The sequence below is a fragment of the Mesoplodon bidens genome (assembly GCF_964165515.1).
Source record: "Mesoplodon bidens genome assembly, chromosome: 9".
Lineage (NCBI taxonomy): Eukaryota > Metazoa > Chordata > Mammalia > Artiodactyla > Ziphiidae > Mesoplodon > Mesoplodon bidens.
The window spans coordinates 20022850-20043090 of NC_138166.1; the positions used below are offsets into that span (position 1 = coordinate 20022850).

At 44.2% G+C, this 20241-nt stretch overlaps 1 protein-coding gene across 1 annotated transcript in view; it reads right to left on the reverse strand.

Moving 5' to 3' along the window:
* Positions 1-1694: 1694 nt before the first annotated feature.
* Positions 1695-20241, reverse strand: part of COA1 (cytochrome c oxidase assembly factor 1) — a gene marked incomplete at its 5' end in the record, with an annotated part of 103131 nt that continues 84584 nt past the window's right edge. The window contains 5 exons of the mRNA XM_081243652.1: positions 1695-4043; positions 4898-4974; positions 9848-9996; positions 12290-12389; positions 14459-14511. Of these exons, the coding sequence (XP_081099778.1) occupies positions 3944-4043; positions 4898-4974; positions 9848-9996; positions 12290-12389; positions 14459-14511 (479 nt within the window). The 3' untranslated portion in view covers positions 1695-3943. The remainder of the gene's footprint in view (positions 4044-4897; positions 4975-9847; positions 9997-12289; positions 12390-14458; positions 14512-20241) is intronic.

The following is a 20241-nucleotide window of genomic DNA, read 5'->3' on the forward strand; positions in this document are numbered from 1 at the left end:
GGATTATTGCCAATTTGCTAGAAGAAAAATGGTATCTTCCTATAGTTTGAATTTATTATATTCTTTTTAAGAGTGAGGTTGACCCTTTTTTTTAAATGTGTTTGAGTCACTTGCATTTCTTTTCTGTGGATACGTATCTTTTGCCCATTTTTCTACTGGGTTACTGTTTTCTCAACTTTCACTCTTTAGAAATCAGGGATATTAACTTTTGTGATTTAAATTGTAAATATTTTCCCATTTATATCATTTGCTTTTTGCTTTGCTTTTGGTATTTTTAGACATGCAGAAATTTGTTTTTATACAGTCAATTTTCATTATTCTATAACAAATCATGGTTAGGTTTCTCCACTTCTGGGTTATAAAAGAATTCACCCATATTTCTCTGCTAGTGCTTAGATGGTTTCATTTTTACATTTAGATCTTTGATCCAATTGGAATGTATGGTGAGCAGTGGAGCCAATTTCATCTTTTTGCATGTGGCTATCAGGTTGTTCCAACATCACTTTTCAAATGTCTCCCTCTCCCTCCCTGATTCAGATGCTGCTTTATTACCATAACCGGATTTCCATGTGCGCGTCTCTCTTTCCATTGCACTGTCTCTTCACGTGCCAGCACGTCATTATTTTCAAGTATGTTTTAAGGCTGTAAGACTAGCCCCCACTCCTTACTCTTCCTTTGCAGGGATTTCCTAGCTAGCTTTGCTTATTTCTTCTTCCAAAGGAATTTACAATTAATTAGCTTGTCTAACTTTTAAAAATCCCTGGTATCACATTAAATTTAACTCAGGGAGAGCTGACATCTTTATGATGAAGAATCTTGCCATCCAAGAACATGGTGTGTCTTTCCCTTTGTCCAGTTCTACATTTGTACCTTTCAGTAGTGTGTTTTAGCACCTCTCATACAAGTTTTGCAGATTTCTTGCTCACTCTTTTCCTAAGTAGTTTTTGTTTTGCTTTTTGCTATTTTAAGTATTGTCTGCTCTCCATTACTACTTCTAATGGTATATTAAATGCCTTTCATTATTAAATGAAATGTGATCTATGATACAGAGGCATGTTTCTAATATTTTCAACTCCCACTTTTGAACCCTGGATGGTAAAATGTCAGTTTTTCTGTACACATTCCTGACAGCACTTTGAACTGAGCAACTGCTGAAGTCGGCAGAAAGACCAGCCTGGATGGTGGACAGGTTACCGAGGAGGAGAGGCTCTTGCCGTGGGTGGAGGCTCTTCCCATCATCACCCTCTCACCTCCTCCTTGAACGCCCCCCAACCCCATCACAGGGCCTCCTGTGGATACAGCGTCTTTTGCCCAAGCCTCCGAACAAGCAGTATAAACACTGCCTCGCCTGTAAGACCAGCGATTGGTAAGTATTTATTCATAGTTTTCATACGGACAAACTGAAAACAGCAGAGTCGAGCAGCCTTCAGAAAGCCCTGTGGAGCTGCTGTTGACGGAGCATCGCCCTGGCCTTCCTGCTGTGCCAGAGGGCAGAGGCCACCATCGGTGCAGTGCTGGCTGCTTCAGGTGGGTGTCATTCAGTTTAGCTTCATCTTTGCTGAATGCAATTGCACCAAGACTGGGAGTAGTAGAACCTGTCTCATCAGGTATTACTAAATCCCTGGATTGGTGAATGGGGAACAGTTGGAAGGAAGAGAAGCAGGGGGAAGCCAAATCTCAAAAAATGGGATAAATGACAGTAAAATCTGATTTATTTGAAAGTCGTACAGGTCTTGTCAGTATAATTCAGCACAGTCTCTTAAACCTTCCTTAACAGTAGAATCATATACTTACTCCAGAACCTGACAGCTACAAGCTCAATGCAAAATGCTAATGCTGGCATTCACGCTCTGGTCCCTCACCTGTCCAGGGCTTGCTTTTACTGTATCTTCAGCTAACCTATACACTGGCCAAATGGCAGATCTTCTTTCTGGAGCATAGCTCACACCTCCCCTGCTGAGGCCCGTTTTTTCTATTTGCAAGGCAGCCTCCATCACGTCTGAAATCTTAGATCTCAAAGCCCATGAGGTGACCAGCCCACCAAGAGGGAGGAGTGACCTGACTGGCCTCCTGGATTCCTCCTCATCGGTCTCTCTCCTACCTCGTTTTAGCACCACTGCTTGGAACTCTTCTAGTCCAGTATTAGGTAAGCCGCTTGTGAGCAGAGACCATACAGCATCTGAGTGAAGGCATGTGGGAGTCCTACTGCCATGTGTCGGCTGCGATCGCTCTGCTGCAGTCTTCATAAATCTGTAATTCTTACAATTCTAGTGAAGCCCTTTCTCCAGTCACCGCTGGGCTGACTCTATGGGGTGTGCTGGGAACACTTGCTCAAACAGTGAGAAGTCTCCTTTGCCTCTGATGAGGTGCATCATCCAAGATGTCTTCCAGGTCATTACTGGGAGTCCATGGCTGAATCACAGTGATTACTGGACACACAGGAAGTAGTGGGCTGCAGGTATACAGCATTGCTTCAAGAAAAGAAAGGACAATGTCTATTGCAAGGACCAGGTTCCAGCCTGTTCGCAATCAACCATAAAGGCATTAAGAAGTACATGGAAATACGCTTAACTGGAAAGAATACCCAAGATGGTGACTTTCAAACAGAAATCAAGGATATTTTCACTACATACTACTTCCTGTCAGTTGGGTTAGGAAAGCCTCTTCATACGAATTGTACACAAAAACTGTTACTTGCTTTTACTTCAGAACAGATGGTCCACTCAGGCCCTGGTTTTCTGTGGCTTGGCCACAGCAAGAAAAAATCCAGCAAACACTGAAAGTAAGTAAAAGCTGTTATAGAACAGTCAGGTATGAGGCACTATATAAAGTGACATGTATACAACAGAACGGTACATAATGGTTAAAGAATAAAGCAGCACAAAAAAGACTATAGATTGTAATATTTATCAACAAAAGCTCTCAGGGAAAGAAAGGCTTTTTCACTTCATGATCTATTCAAAGAGCATATTTTTTAAAGAAATAAATTACAGAACGGAAAAAACTTCTAACGATGAAAGGCCTTGTACTAGCATATTTAAGCTTAATCTTTTCTGAGAGGCTCCCCTCCAATGAATATTAAGAATACAGTAAAGGAGCTCATGAATGTCCTTTATTACAACTGCATTAATAAATGTCCTTTATTACAACTGCATTTTACAACTGCATTAATAATTAGTAATACTGAGGGGGTTAAATTGGCCTTTTCAAAGCAAAGGTGGCAGATTTCTGGGGTTTTTAGGCTCTGGTGCTCAGAGGGAAGGAAGATGAAACCTACAGGTAAGATTCTCTACTATATGGTTAAGTTTTGTGGAAAGAAGATGTGTAAGGGCCTGTTAGCTTTAAACTAACTTTCCTATGTTTCACATGTGCTTTTGCACATATAAATACTTTAAGCTTTCAAAATGTTTGGATTAAAGCAGTTATTTTGTAAATCTTCAGTCAGGCAAACAGTTGGTGACTAAAACAAGAAAATAAAAACAATGATGAAGCAAAAATTAATAATTTCCAAGTGCTTTAGATACATCCACAAGCTACTTAACATAGAACGACCAAACAGAAGTGCCTGTTCTCCCTCGGCATTCTGCAGTTAACAATTAAAACCCTTTTTAGTACTAGAAAACCTTCTCATTGATAGGGCTGAAAGCTGGGGTAGGGGGGAGAAGAGGAAAAGAGATGAGAAATCAACATTATTAATACTGATTGCTTTTATTCTGTGCTTTGCTTCTATACAGAGAACTTTCAAATTAATTCTTGTAAATTATAGTAACTTTCTGATGAAATTAAAAACTTCAGCAAGGGTCACTGGTCAAATTAGACTGACCCTGAGATCACTGTATGCCCGCACGTGCAGCCAGCCCAACCTGGGGGCTGGCCTGTAGCCACGGGGGCGCACCTGGTGAGGAGGGAGGCCGGGCTAGGAGGGGCTGGTCTTTGATCACCTTCACTCCTTTTTCAGCTCGTTGCTGTTCTCCCCACTGGGCTTGAACAGGGGAATCTGCTGGCCACCCTTGAGCTCTAAGAAGACCTCCTGAAGGTTCCACCTGAGAGAAACCAAAAGTATAGTCTCTAATCAATGAAACACTGAGGCAAAAGACAGACATGGTTTAAAAGGAAAAAAGCAGTTGTTAGGAATGTCTTAAGTTTTTTAAACACTGTTTTATGTTAGCAGTATGTTAACGTTTTAACCTTCTGTTCCAGGCTCACGTTATTTAACCAGCATCACCATGAAGGCAAGTTTTAACAATGAATGGCTGGCATCAGGGAAGAGAAGGAGCAGCTCGCTCCTCCCCGTTTCCTGACCCCCCACCCCAACCTTCAGCTCCTGGCTGGAAGCTGGCCAGCTCCTCCACTAATACCAGGCTCAGGGGGCAGTGAGTCCAGGGTAGCCAGGCAGGGGCTGCCTGCTCCCTTTGTCCTTGAGAATTAAAACACATCCTGGCTAAACAGCAAAAATCTCTAAGAGAGGCTTCCCGTGGGGGAAGCGAGTGAGTGTAGCTACTGGCAACCAGACAAGAAAAGCCAATTAATGGGGTAGAGAGCTTATTTAAAGAATGTGACGAATAATTCTGGAACAGGAACCCATGCCTTTATTCATTTGTAACGACGGAGGCAGCCGTGTTGGAAGCTGTGACAAAGCATCAAGTTATGGCAGACCTAGACCACTACAACTGTAAAGTTCTTCAAATTCGGTACCGTGCACTGGATAAAATGTCTGGACTGAGCTTAAGGGCCCAAGTAGTGGCATGCTGTCCAAGCTGTGAAATTTCTCAAGCTTTGAGAAACTAATCCTTACTGCCACAATCATATAATCATGTAACTAAATTGAAAATGGAAATCGTTTCCATCAGAAGGTTCTGCTCCTGCCGCTGGATTCCCACCCACTTTCCCATCATACCTCGTAAAGGGGGCATCTCTGGACGAGCTGACATAGAGATAGCCCTCTGACTTGGGTCCAGAGACAGGAATCTTCAACTGGGGGTATAAAATGAGAGAGCTAAGTGTATATAGTGCTGTGCTCTCAAGAGAGAACCTGTGAAATCCAGGGATTAGCCACAGAACCTGGTTGTTCTCGAACTTGAGCCCATCTGGCTCCCTGCAAATGCCCTGCCCCTCTTTGGATGGCCTGGTGAGGTCAGGGGCAGTGGCAAGGAGACCTTATGTGCCAAACTCAATGCTCTGAGTACTTGCAATGATTATTTTAAAATCCACAGTTAAAAAAGAACTACCAATATATGCAACGACATGGATGAAGGTCAGAAACATGTAGAGTGAAAGAGCCTTACCCAAGAGTGTATAATGCATGATTCCATGTCTTAGACCAAACTAGGTTGGGAAAAAAATGTCAGAAAGTGCCTCTGCTGGAGCTGTGGGGATGTGAGAGGACCAACTGGGAAGAGCATGAGGCAGCTGTCAGGTGAGGGAACAGTCTACACGTAGGTAGGGGCTTGAGTTGCACAGGTGGATGCATTTGTTAAAATTCATCAGGACAGTTAGATGTACACCTTTCACAGAATGTAAATTTTACCTCAAAAAATATATATTAAGCTCTAGTTAATGATATATACGGCTTATGTATTTAAAGGTGAAGTGTATGGATATTTGAAAATAAGATAGGTTCAAGAACAAATAATGTAGAGCTAGACAAACAGGTATGGGATAAAGCACACTGAGCAAAATATTAGTTATAGAATCCAGGTAGCAGATATAGGGGTTCCACAGCATAAATTCTTTGATATTTTCTGTATGTTTGAAACTTTCATAATAGAAAAAAAAAACCCAAAAAACAAAAGTCCACTGTTTAATAAAAGGGGGAACTGTTCCTAGCAAATTGGTCCATACTCTGACCTGGACCGTAAAGCAGTTCTAAGAGGAGAGCTGAGAGCAATACACACCCTCCTCAAGAAATGAAAATCTCACAGAATCTAACCTACCATCTAAAGGAGTCAAAGCCAGCAGAAGAAAGGAACTAATGAAGATCAAAAAAACAACAGAAAAGATCAGTATAACCAAGAGCTGGTGTTTTGAAAAGATAAACAAAATCAACAAACCTCTAGCCAGGCTCACCAAGAAATAGAGAGGACCCAGATAAAACAAGAAATAACAACAGTTATCACAGAGATACAGAATCATAAGAGAATACTGTGAACAGTTATATGCCAACAAACTGGACAACACAGAAGAAATGGACGAGTTTCTAGAAACATACTGCCTGCCAAGACTGAATCAAGAAGAAACAGATAAGTGAACAGACTGATCACTGCAAGGGAAAGAATCTGTAACTTAAAAATCCCCTGCAAACAAAGTCCAGGACCAGACGGCTTCACTGGGGAATGCTACCAAACAGACAAAGTATTCTTAAAAAAACTGAAGAGGAGGGAACACCTCCAAATTCATTCTATGAGGTCACCAGCACCCAAAACCAAATCAAGACGCTACCAAAAAAAGATAATTACAAGCCAACATCTCTGATGAATATAGATGCAAAAAAAACCTCAACAAAATATTAGCAAACCGAATCCAATGATACATAAGAAGGATCATACACCATGATCAAGTTGGATTCATTCCAGGGTCACAAGGATGGCTGAACATATACAAATCAATCAAATGTGATACACCACATTAACAAAAACCACATGATCACCACAACAGATGCAGAAAAAGCAGTTGATAAAAATTCAACAACCATTCATGATAAAACCTTTCACCAAAGTAGGTATAGAGGGAATACATCTCAACATAATTAAGCCCACTTACGCCAAACCCACAGCCAACATAATACTCAACAGTAAAAAGCTGAAAGCCTTCCTGCTAAATTCAGGAAAAAGACAAGGCTGCTCACTCTCACCACTTCTATTCAACATACTATACTGGAAGTCTTTGCCACAGCAATCAGACACACACACAAAAGTATGTAAATTGGAAGGAAAGGTAAAACTGTCACTATTTGCAGATGACCTGATACTCTATATAGAGAACCCTAAAACCACCACACAAAAACTATTAGAATAAATGAATTCAGCAAGGTAGCAGGATACAAGGTTAATTTGTAGACATCTGTTGCATTTCTTTACACTAATAATGAAATATCAGAAAGAGAAAGTAGAACAGTCCCATTTAAAATTGCTTCAAAAAACATAAAATACTCTAGGAATAAACTTAACCAAGGGGGTGAAACACCTATATGCTGACAACTATAAAACACTGATAAAGGAAACTGAAGAGGATTCAAAGAAATGGAAAAATATCCCACACTCTTGGATTGGAAAAATAGTTAAAATGACCATACTACCAAAAGCAATCTATAGATTTCATACAATCCCTATCAAATTACCCATGACATTTTCCACAAAACTAGAATAATCCTAAAATTTATATGGAACCACAAAAGACCCAGAATTGCCAAAGCAACCCCGAGAAAAATGAACAAAGCTGGAGGTATAACACTTCCAGACTTCAGGCTATACTACGAAGCCTCAAAACACCATGGTATTGGCACAAAAAGATAAAATCAATGGAACAGAATAGAGAGCCCAGAAATAAACTCACACACCTATGTTCAATTAATCTACAACAAAGGAGGCAAGAATATACCACAGAGAAAAGACAGTCTCTTCAACAAGTGGTGCTGGGAAAGCTGGACAGCTACATGTAACTAAATGATATTAGAACATTCCCTCACGCTATATACAAAAATAAAATAAAAATGATTTAAAGACCTAAATGTAAGACATGATACCATAAATTACCTAGAAGAGAACATGGGCAAAACATTCTTTGACATAAATTGTAGCAATATTTTCTTAGATCAGTCTCCCAAGGCAAAAGAAATAAAAGCAAAAATAAACAAATGGGACCTAATCAAACTTAAAAGCCTGTACACAGCAAAGGAAACCATCAACAAAAGGATAACCTACAGAATGGGAGAAAATATTTGCAAACAATGCAACCGACAAGGGGTTAATACCCAAAATATACAAACAGCTCATACAACTCAATAGCAATCAAAAAATGGGCAGAAGACATTTATCCAAAGAAGACCTACAGATGGCCAACAAGCATATGAAAAGATGCTCAATATTGCTAATTATTAGAGAAATACAAATCAAAACCACCATGAGGTATCACACCAGTCAGAATGCTATCATCAAAAAATCTACAAATAATAAATGCTAGAAAGGGTATGGAGAAAAACGAACCCTCCTACACTGTTGCTGGGAATGTAAATTGGTGCAGCCACTATGGAGAACAGTGCGGAGGTTCCTTAAAAAACTAAAAATAGAGCTACCATATGATCCAGCAATACCACTCCTGGGTATATATATATGGAAAAAACAAAAACTGTAATTCAAACAGATACATGCACCCCAATGTTCATAGCAGCACTATTTATAATAGCCAAAACATGGAAACAACCCAAGGGCCCATCAGCAGACAACTGGCTTAAGAAGATGTGGTATGTATACACATATACACACACACAAAATGGACTATTACTCAGCTATGAAAAAGAATGAAATATTTCCATTTGCAGCAACATGGATGGACCTAGAGAATATTATGCTTAGTGAAATAAGTCATACAGAGAAAGACAAACACTATATGATATCACTTATATGTGGAATCTAAAAAATAAAAATGAATTTATTTACTCACAGACATAGAAAACAAATTTATGGTTACCAAAGGGGAAGGGGTAAATTAGGAGTATGGGATTAACAGATACACACTACTATATATAAAATAGATAAGCAACAAGGAGTTACTGTATAGCACAAGGAACTATATTCAATATCTTGTAATAACCTATAATGTAATATAATCTGCAAGAACAAACAACTGAATCACTATACTTCAATTAACTTTTTTTAAAAAATCATCAATTATCCTTATCAGAATACTTGAGCACGAATTGCTTTTGTAGTTAGGGGGAGAATATCTCTAATAAAACTATTTCCATTAAAAATAATAAAAACAAACCAAAAAAACTAGGTCAGATCAGCTCACTCTTGTCCTCCAAATATTTCAGGGCTTCTGCTTGTCACAATTAAGTGCACACACCTCACAAGGTGATGTCACAGCCCTCTGGTTGCCTCAGCCCATTCTCCCTGCCCACACCCTCCCTGGGCAGCTGTACCTACGCTCCTCAACACACTGGCAGGGAGCACAGCAATGTGCCCTCGTGTACAAGCTGCTCAGCATGGCCTTCCCTGTCATCACAACAACCTCCCAGGCCACTAACCTCTCCCTCCTAGGCCTCTACTAAGGCATCTGCTTCACCCTGTCTTATGCTGGAATTTTAAACTACAAACTCCCTGAAAGCCTTCTGCATCTCTGTATTCCCCACACAACTGAGAATCATTCCTCCAACTCAAAACATATTAAAGAGAAGAAGAAAATACTTCTTATATTCAGCTGAGTTTTATCAGTTGAACTATAAAAGAAGATAAGATACAGCTGAAAAAATGGACTGGCATTCCATGGAAGCAATGTAAATAAGCTTTAAAACTAGAGTTTAGGTGTATTTCAAGTTCAAAGCTGAAATAACTGGCAAACCACCACTGATCATTTCTCTACAACCTCCCTTTCAAGACGGCGACCTGAGCACAAACAGGGCTTTCCGTGCCACATCAATTCCCCAGAAAGGAAAAAAACTATATGAAAATAAATTAATCCATAATGCTTTTTTAAACGGTGCTAGGTACCACCTAGCGGCAGTTGTACGTAGTGGGTTTTCCCATCCCATATCTTTCTCCAGCTTCCTCCAAGACTCCTTCCGGAGGACGGCAGCCCCTCCTCAGCTCAGTAGGCACCCGGCCTGCAGTTCGCAGGGGGAGCACGTTACCTTTGCATCGGCAATGTCCACAAAGTTGTACTTGTCGGTGAGTCGGAGATAGTGAACGTTGAGAGGAGTGCCCAGAGCTTCCAGTGCCTCAGGGTGGCTGTGCAGATGCTCCAACGCCAGCTGGTAATAGGAAGCCCTGGAAAAAGTTTCTAAGTGGGAAAGAAAATGGTTACTTTTTTTTTTAATTGAACTTGGTCAGGTATGCTCTCCCTAGAAAGTAAGATGATGTAATTCACGTACAACATGGCAACAGAAACATGAAATTTATGGGTGGAATTATCATTAGGGGCCATCTACTCTGAACTGTCCTTTTTTTTTTTTTTTTTTTTTTTTGTGGTACGCGGGCCACTCACTCTTGTGGCCTCTCCCGTTGCGGAGCACAGGCTCCGGACGCGCAGGCTCAGCGGCCATGGCTCACGGGCCCAGCCACTCCGCGCCACGTGGGATCTTCCCAGACTGGGGCACGAACCCGTGTCCACTGCATCGGCAGGCGGACTCTCAACCACTGCGCCACCAGGGAAGCCCTGAACTGTCCATTTTAGAGACTCCAAAACCAAAACATAGGAAGTCAGCATCTGCAGGGATGTGGCAGATGACCTTGAGCAAGGTACTGCACCTTTCTGTGCCTCAATTTCTTCATCTCTTATTTCCTCACCTCATTCGTTGCCTCTCTTCTTCGTCTAAGGGGTCTGATCAGATCTTCTCTAAGTTTTCTTTCAGTTCTAAGTCCTCTGGTTCCATGACTTGCTCAAAGTGATACAGCTAATCCAAGGCAGAGCTGGGGCCAGAATCTACGCCTTGACTTCTGAACATTGCTCCTTCCACTAAGAGGAAGGTCCCGATACACCAGCATAAAATAGACCACCACAACAACAAAACCCTCAGGCCACGCAACAGGACACGAAAACGCTAACCTGTCAAGTTTATAGATGGATGCCAACATTTCATGTAGATAAAGCTTACCAACTACTCTCAGCCTCAGGTATCCTTGGCCCAAAGGCTACTAGAACTCCAGGAAGCACCTCCCTGAAAGTGTAAGGTGGGACAAGCTGCCCCAAGGAGAGAGCAAAGGACGGTGAGCTTCCCAAGTAAGGTTTTGTGTTCGGCAACAAGACAGACTTCCCTCTGTAGGCCCAACCACAGTAATGGACTGGGAAGGCGGCTTGAGCCTGCAGAGGCCAAGGAGAATGCCCCTCCAGCGCTGCTTCCCAGGAGAGGGGATGCTGCAGGCATGAACGAGGTGCCAGCCCTGAGGAGAAGCAGAGGCTGGCTCCAGATAGTTCATCTTCACTGAGCGATTTCTCAGTATCCCACAAGTTGTGAGATTAATGTTTACAACATCCTCGCACACAGGCACTAATATTACCCCTCATCACATCGATAACTGAGGCCCAGGAAGAAGCCAGAGCCCCCCGTAAGGCCACACAGCTAGTCTAGAGCCGGAGTTGGCTGCAGAGGCCACTGGACTATCGCTGTCAGCCAACCCCGGCCTCCTACAGGGGAAAGGCTGCCGGGCCCCTGACCCCAAATTGTACTCATTCCTGTCAGGTCCTGCCTCCGTCCCTTTGGCAGAGGGGAGGGGCTGCTGGGTTGTTCCGGTCTGACTTATCCCTGGGAATGCTCATCTCCGGCCACCTCCAGACTCGGAGACCTCTGGGCCCGCCCTGAAGGAAGGTGGGGAAGAACGGGTGGAGGGGCCGTGGCCGCTGGCCTGGCTGCGGGTGATCCTCACATCCTGGCAGGAAGTAACAGCGCTGCGGAGTCAGGGTGAGAAGCCAAGCTGGGCGGGCATAAAAGATCCTCAAAGAAAGTCAGTCTAGAGAAAACCACTGCTGCCGCTTCGCACCCAGGAGCCGGGAAATGCCCTTAAATGTCTCTGCTGCTCACAATAATCGCCGCCTGTCTTTACAAATTCAAATTTGGGAGCAGACGATGGAAGCTGCATCTGCCAGGATTTCGCCGGCCTGGACACTGCTTTTATTTTCTGCTCTTGCCAGAGTCCGCTGCGCAAGGTCCCGTCCTCCACTAAATCAACAGCAGAGAATGGCAAGGCAAACAGGCCGAGGACACTTGACAAAGAGCCAGTTTTCCACACCTGTGAACCATCTGGTGTTCCCCCTCCCTCTGTTCTTTCTCTAATCTCAGAAATCTTGATGGATCTACTGCATGTGCACTGGAGTGGAAGCCTATCTTGCTTTTTTGAGGCTCCTTATGCAAATGGGTCCTATTCCTTTGATTTGTTCTTGTGGCTCCTGGGAAAACTGGGATTACAGGATAAGAAGGAAGCTATAGCCAATGGAACGGGCGTACTGGCTTCTAAAAATAGTCCTTTCCTTCTTTCTCTAACCTGCTGAAAGCATCTGAAGTATTTCCTTTGATGGAGGGACGGGGGCAAGGGAACTAGGAGGCGGCCCTGCCTCGGGCGCTTCATCGGATACTTACTCTGTATCAGGTAGTACAAGAGGGCGTAGCCCCCGCTAGCCGCCAGGCTGGTAAGAAAGATCTGTTTCCCCAGAGGCATTGACATCCTGCTTCCTAGAGACTGAAAAACAAAAGATGTGAATTTATGGTTAGATTCAGGTTCATGCCAAGGGCCGCTGCCTGGATTGGACCCCACAGGGAAAGGAAAGCTGAGGAGGAAGCCAGCAAGGGGGCGAGGCCGCCTTCCCTTTCAGAACGCCAGGGCCGGTTCTGGAGCCCAAGCCGAAGTGCCCTCCCAAGGGTGGCCCGCATCCAGGACCCAGGCCATGGGGGCGAGGGCTGAGCACAGAGCCGGCATTCAGCCCTACTGTCCTGAGGGACAGAACGCAGCCTGTGTGCCAAGTCCCACATGGCCAGGAAGCACAACCACTTTGTCTCACGCCGGCTGGTAAACAGGAAGCTTATCCTTTTGTTGCAATAGCTGCGCTTGTAAGCCTCCGAATGGGCCGGAGCAGTCACTGGCCACTTTCTTTCATATTTTGAAAAACGTCCCACCCCCTGGATGAGGACACTGTGGTCCTGACTTTCAGGCTTAATGAAGAGATGGAGAGGAAGGAGACAGCTCAGCAAATTCAGGGCACCCAACCCAGCCGGCCTAAACTCCCATCCCCTGAAAGCCAAGTGGGACTAGAAGCAGCACGTGGGTCTTGATGGCACCAACTATTCTCCTTCCTGGTGGCCTTTTAACCACCGCTCACACCTAGGCCTTTCTGGAAAGTGTTTGATACCTGGCCATAAAGCAGAGGAGGACACTGGCTTAGATGAGTCACAATTCACATGCACGCACGGCCAGACAAATCACATACATGAGCAGACCCTGAGAAGCGAGGAACACACGGCTCGGCCGACAGGCAGCCTCAACCCGGCTCCAGCTAACCTCACCATGTGAGCCAAGCCTGGGTGGATCTTCCGATTTCTCAAGAGGTCTTTTATGTAAAATTGCCTGAATTCTAAATGTTGACAGCCAATTAAAAAAAATAAAGACCTAACAGAATACGCTTGTGAGTCAGGTTCTCTGTGGGCTTCCAGTTGGCTCTGACCACCCAGGCTGCATCAGGGCATCCTCACCCTAGGTAAGGTAATTCCTCTGCCCTCTTTGCTGACATTTCTCAAAAAATAAAAAATTTTTAAAAAGATTTGGGCAGAGATGGAAATTCCACATTTATATAAAGGAAAAGATAACCATAAGTATGTATGTCCCCGTTTGCATATTTAACCTTAGATTGTATGTGCTTCTTTAGAAAACAAAGTCTCTGATGTGACCTACAGGGGTGCGCAGTGCAGAGCTAGGGATAACGCTAGTGCCTCCACTGGCTGATTCGAGTCAAGGTAAACATATTCTCACTATCTGCTTCTCCACTTTCTAGAATAGGAGAGTAAGAACAACTGCCTACCTATCATTTCTGAAACCTGAAGGTAAGTGAGTCCTGAAGGGAAGAAGGCCTGTTGGAGAAAGTTCCTCGTGGATACTCCTTCTGGGAATTAAACACCCCCTCTGACAGGGCTAAAGTTGACCAGTTCTACATAGAAATATCATCAAATCCAGGGTTGAGATAAATCGAATTAAAGAGGGTGAAGTTTCAGATCATCCCTGTATTATTTACTTATATACCGTTTTGTTCAACTAAGAAAAAGGTGCCAAACCCCCAAATCAATGTTCTCCAGCTGCTGTGGGAGTTTCGGCTGTGCTGCAGAGTAGGTAAGAGTATTTCTCAAAGTTGAGGGTCAAGTCAATTGCAGTGATGTGATCTAGGAAAAGCCATTTAGCCTCATAAGGAAAACGAGCAGAGCATCTCCAAAGAATGCATTAGTCAGACCTTGCTTAACCCGAAGGAGAGCTCAACAGGGTGGGGCAGCGAGCAGGAGTTACGCACGGCTGCCCGCACGGCTGCCCGCACGGCTGCCCGCACGGCTGCAGCTGCTAAAGCGAGCATGAGAGACGAGGGAAAAGTCGTCCTACACAATTCAGCGATGAGCCACCCCATCCCCTCACGTGGCCTTACAGCCACAAGTGAGCACTGAAGACCAGGTGAACCCACAACTATCTGGGGAGCGACGTTCATCTACTGTCTAACTTGAGCGCACCCCGGAGGCTTCTGATGCGGAACTTGGCCCCAGAACAGCCATTACCTTTTGCCACTTCGTAGCCCAGCTTCCTTGAAAATCATCAAAGGAAAGTTGCCCTGCAATCAGACAAAAACTTTACATTAAAATCACTTTTTCAGGGACTTGCCTGGCGGCCCAGTGGTTAGGACTCCGTGCTCTCACTGCAGAGGGGCCTGGGTTCAATCCCTGGTCGGGGAACTAAGATCCCACAAGCCGCACGGCGCAGCCAAAAAATAAATAAATAAAATCACTTTTTCAAAACCAATTTTTTTCTGGTTTCTAGTTTTACACAGCCAAGATTTCTTACCAGTCTAAGCTTTAGAGCATGAAAGAAGTTAAGTTTAAGTTCTGAAAGGAGCCTTGTCTATATAGGGCCCTGGTGGTTCCCTCTTACTGTTCTGCCATATTAGGAAGAAAAAACAAAGCCTGCTGGTTTCCTGTCTGTGTACCGTGCATGTTTTGCTGCAGCAACCAGAAAACTGGTGTGGGCGGGAGATGGTGTGGGACCGCAGCACATATAATGGGACCAGTCCACAGACACCGACACAAGATGCTATCCATGTAAGCTGTACTCCAGTGGACTAAAACAGCATCTCAGGGTTAAAAACAACAGTATATTAAGTGGATATGTAGTCTTTTATGATACTGATAATAGCTAACACTCATATCTCTTGCTATTACGTGCCTGGTGATATTCTAAGTGCTGCGCATATAAGAGTTCGCTGAATTCTCACAACAACCCCATGAAGTAGGAACTATTGTTATCATCCCCATTTTACAGACCAGTAAACTGAGACACAGAAAGGTTAAGTAACACGCCCAGAGTCACACAAGTAACTGTGTAAGTGGCAGACCTGAGATTCAGACCCAGGCAGTCCAGCTCCAGGGCTATGCCCTCACCCACCATTACACACTGACTAAGATAACTGTGATTTCAGAGACACTGAGATGTGAAGAAAAAAAAAAAATGTCTTGGCATTACAATATATCCATAACGTTCAGTGCAGAAGGCCTTGTCAGGTATGCCTTCCCTGCTATTTTTCCAGAAAAAAGCGTGGCAGGTATTTCACACCTTTGCTTTTCCTTTAGCTTATTAGCAAATGGTTGTTGAGGACCTGCCCTGGGTCAGACAGGCGGTGCTGGCAATACAGACAATTCATACAAATTCCAACACAGACGAGGCCACGGAGCACAACCACACAGTCAGGCACACCCCCCCACACACACACACACACGGCACCACTCACAGGGTAAACGGCCTAGACTCACACACTCATTAAGATGGGTTTCCAGCAGTTGGAAGTTGTATAAAGTGCCTTGCTCTAATTTGCACAAAGGCGCCCACGGGCGAGCAGCCCGGTTAGTGTGCCCCCATGTGTGCACCAAGAGAGGAAGCAGCACCCAGGAAGTGGTCGGCCCTGACTGAAGGGGATCAGCAAAGGTTTCACAGGGGAAACCGACTCAGCAGAAGGAGGTGCATGGGTCGGAAGAGGGCTTCAGATTTGCAGAACTGACAAGCAGAGGGAGATCAGAGGGGCAGAAACGAGAGCTGCAGGAGGACAGGGAGCAGAAGGGGAGCCACCGGAAACCACAGGGTCTAGAAACAGAGGCGGTTCCTCCTCAGAAAGGCCCTCTACCCTGCGCTGCTGGGTCCGCTCTGCAGTGAGCAGCTGCAAGGGGTGGGGGGCGCGAGCAGCCAGGCGACTTCTGCGACAACTCAGACCAGCGCAGTAAGACTGGATCAAGACTTCCGGGTAAGATGGCGGAAGAGTAAGACGCAGAGATCACCTTCCTCCCCACGGATACACCAGAAATACAGCTACACGTGGAACAACTCCTACAGAACACCTACTGAACGCTGGCAGAAGACCCCAGACCTCCCAAAAGGCAAGAAACTCCCCACATACCTGGGTAGGGCAAAGCGGAGAGATCCCCACACAGAGGATCGGTGCCGAGCGGCACTCACCAGCCCAAGAGGCTTGTCTGCTCGCCCGCCGGGGCGCGCAGTGCTGGAAGCTGAGGCTCGGGCTTCGGTCAGAGCGCAGGGAGAGGACTGGGGCTGGCGGCGAGAACTCAGCCTGAAGGGGGCTAATGCGCCACAGCTAGCCGGGAGGGAGTCCGGGAAAACTCTGGAGCTGCCGAAGAGGCAAGAGACTTTTTCTTCCCTCTTGGTTTCCTGGTGCGCGAGGAGAGGGGATTAAGAGCGCTGCTTAAAGGGGCTCCACAGACGGGTGCGAGTCGCGACTGAAAGCGCGGAGCCCAGTGACGGGCGTGGGACGCTGGGGCTGCTGCTGCTGCCGCCAAGAAGCCTGTGTGCGAGCGCAGGTCACTGCCCACAGCGCCCTTCCGGGAGCCTGTGCAGCCCGCCACTGCCGGGGTCCCGGGATCCAGGGGCGGCTTCCCTGGGAGAACGCACGGCGCGCCTCGGGCTGGTGCAACGTCACGCCGACCTTTGCCGCTGCAGGCTCGCCCCGCACTCCGTGCCCCTCCCTCCCGCCCAGCCTGAGTGAGCCAGAGTCCCCGAAGAGGCTGCTCCTTTAACCCTGTCCTGTCTGAGCGAAGAACAGACGCCCTCCGGCGACCTACACGCAGAGGCGGGGCCAAATCCAAAGCTGAGACCCAGGAGCTGTGAGAACAAAGAAGAGAAAGGGAAACCTCTCCCAGCAGCCTCAGAAGCAGCGGATTAAAGCTCCACAATCAACTTGATGTACCCTGCATCTGTGGAATACATGAATAGACAACACATCATCCCAAATTGAGGAGCCCGGAGTCAGTGCTGTGCCTCTGAGGTGGGAGAGCCAACTTCAGGACACTGGTCCACAAGAGACCTCCCAGCTCCACATAATATCAAACGGCAAAAATCTTCCAGAGATCTCCATCTCAACACCAGCACCCAGCTTCACTCAACGACCAGCAAGCTACAGTGCTGGACACCCTATGCCAAACAACTAGCAAGACAGGAACACAACGCCACCCATTAGCAGAGAGGTGGCCTAAAATCATAAAAAGTCCACAGACATCCCAAAACACACCACCAGACGTGGACCTGCCCACCAGAAAGACAAGATCCAGACTCATCCACCACACACAGGCACTAGTCCCCTCCACCAGGAAGCCTACACAACCCACTAAACCAACCTTAGCCACTGGGGACAGACACCAAAAACAACGGGAACTACGAACCGGCAGCCTGCAAAAAGGAGACCCCAAACGCAGTAACATAAGCAAAATGAGAAGACAGAAAAACGCACAGCAGGAGAAGGAGCAAGATAAAAACCCACCAGATCTAACAAATGAAGAGGTAATAGGCAGTCTACCTGAAAAAGAATTCAGAATAATGATGGTAAAGATGATCCAAGATTCTATTTCCCAGATCCAAAATCTTGGAAATAGAATAGACAAAATGCAAGAAACAGTTAACAAGGACCTAGAAGAACTAAAGATGAATCAAGCATCAATTAAAAACACAATACATGAAATAAAAAATACTCTAGATGGGATCAATAGCAGAATAACTGAGGCAGAAGAACGGATAAGTGAGGTGGAAGATAAAATAGTGGAAATAACTGATGCAGAGCAAAATAAAGAAAAAAGAATGAAAAGAACAGAGGACAGTCTCAGAGACCTCTGGGACAACATTAAACGCACCAACATGTGAATTATAGGGGTTCCAGAAGAAGAAGAGAAAAAGAAAGGGACTGAGAAAATACTTGAAGAGATTATAGTTGAAAACTTCCCTAATATGGGAAAGGAAATAGTTAATCAAGTCCAGGAGGCACAGAGAGTCCCATACAGAATAAATCCAAGGAGAAATACGCCAAGACACATATTAATCAAACTGTCAAAAATTAAACACAAAGAAATCATATTAAAAGCAGCAAGGCAAAAACAACAAATAACACACAAGGGAATCCCCATCAGGATAACAGCTGATCTCTCAGCAGAAACTCTACAAGCCAGAAGGGAGTGGCAGGACATAATTAAAATGATGAAGGAGAAAAACCTGCAACCAAGATTACTCTACCCAGCAAGGATCTCATTCAGATTTGATGGAGAAATTAAAACCTTTACAGACAAGCAAAAGCTGAGAGAGTTCAGCACCACCAAACCAGCTTTACAACAAATGCTAAAGGAACTTCTCTAGGCAAGAAACACAACAGAAGGAAAAGACCTACAATAACGAACCCAAAACAATTAAGAAAATGGGAATAGGAACATACATATTGATAATTACCTTAAATGTAAATGGACTAAATGCTCCCACCAAAAGACACAGATTGGCTGAATGGATACAAAAACAAGACCCATATATATGCTGTCTACAAGAGACCCACTTCAGACCTAGAGACACATACAGACTGAAAGTAAGGGGATGGAAAAAGATATTCCATGCAAATGGAAACCAAAAGAAAGCTGGAGTAGCAATTCTCATATCAGACAAAATAGACTTTAAAATAAAGACTACTAGAAGAGACAAAGAAGGACACTACATAATGATCAAGGGATCGATCCAAGAAGAAGATATAACAATTGTAAATATTTATGCACCCAACATAGGAGCACCTCAATACATAAGGCAAATACTAACAGCCATAAAAGGAGAAATCAACAGTAACACACTCATAGTAGGGGACTTTAACACCCCACTTTCACCAATGGACAGATCTTCCAAAATGAAAATAAATAAGGAAACACAAGCTTTAAATGATACATTAAACAAGATGGACTTAATTGATATTTATAGGACATTCCATCCAAAAACAACAGAATACACATTTTTCTCAAGTGCTCATGGAACATTCTCCAGGATAGATCATATCTTGGGTCACAAATCAAGCCTTGGTAAATTTAAGAAAATTGAAATTGTATCAACTATCTTTTCTGACCACAATGCTATGAGACTAGATATCAATTACAGGAAAAGAGCTGTAAAAAATACAAACACATGGAGGCTAAACAATACACTACTTAATAACGAAGTGATCACTGAAGAAATCAAAGAGGAAATTAAAAAATACCTAGAAACAAATGACAATGGAGACACGACGACCCAAAACCTATGGGATGCAGCAAAAGCAGTTCTAAGAGGGAAGTTTATAGCAATACAATCCCACCTTAAGAAACAGGAAACATCTCGAATAAACAACCTAACCTTGCACCTAAAGCAATTAGAGAAAGAAGAACAAAAACATCCCAAAGTTGGCAGAAGGAAAGAAATCATAAAAATCAGATCAGAAATAAATGAAAAAGAAATGAAGGAAACAATAGCAAAGATCAATAAAACTAAAAGCTGGTTCTTTGAGAAGATAAACAAAATTGATCAACCATTAGCCAGACTCATCAAGAAAAGAAGGGAGAAGACTCAAATCAATAGAATTAGAAATGAAAAAGGAGAAGTAACAACTGACACTGCAGAAATACAAAAGATCATGAGAGATTACTATAAGCAACTCTATGCCAATAAAATGGACAACCTGGAAGAAATGGACAAATTCTTAGAAATGCACAACCTGCCAAGACTGAATCAGGAAGAAATAGAAAATATGAACAGACCAATCACAAGCACTGAAATTGAAACTGTGATAAAAAATCTTCCAACAAACAAAAGCCCAGGACCAGATGGCTTCACAGGCGAATTCTATCAAGCATTTAGAGAAGAGCTAACACCTATCCTTCTGAAACTCTTCCAAAATACAGCAGAGGGAGGAACACTCCCAAACTCATTCTACGAGGCCACCATCACCTTGATACCAAAACCAGACAAGGATGTCACAAAGAAAGAAAACTACAGGCCAATATCACTGATG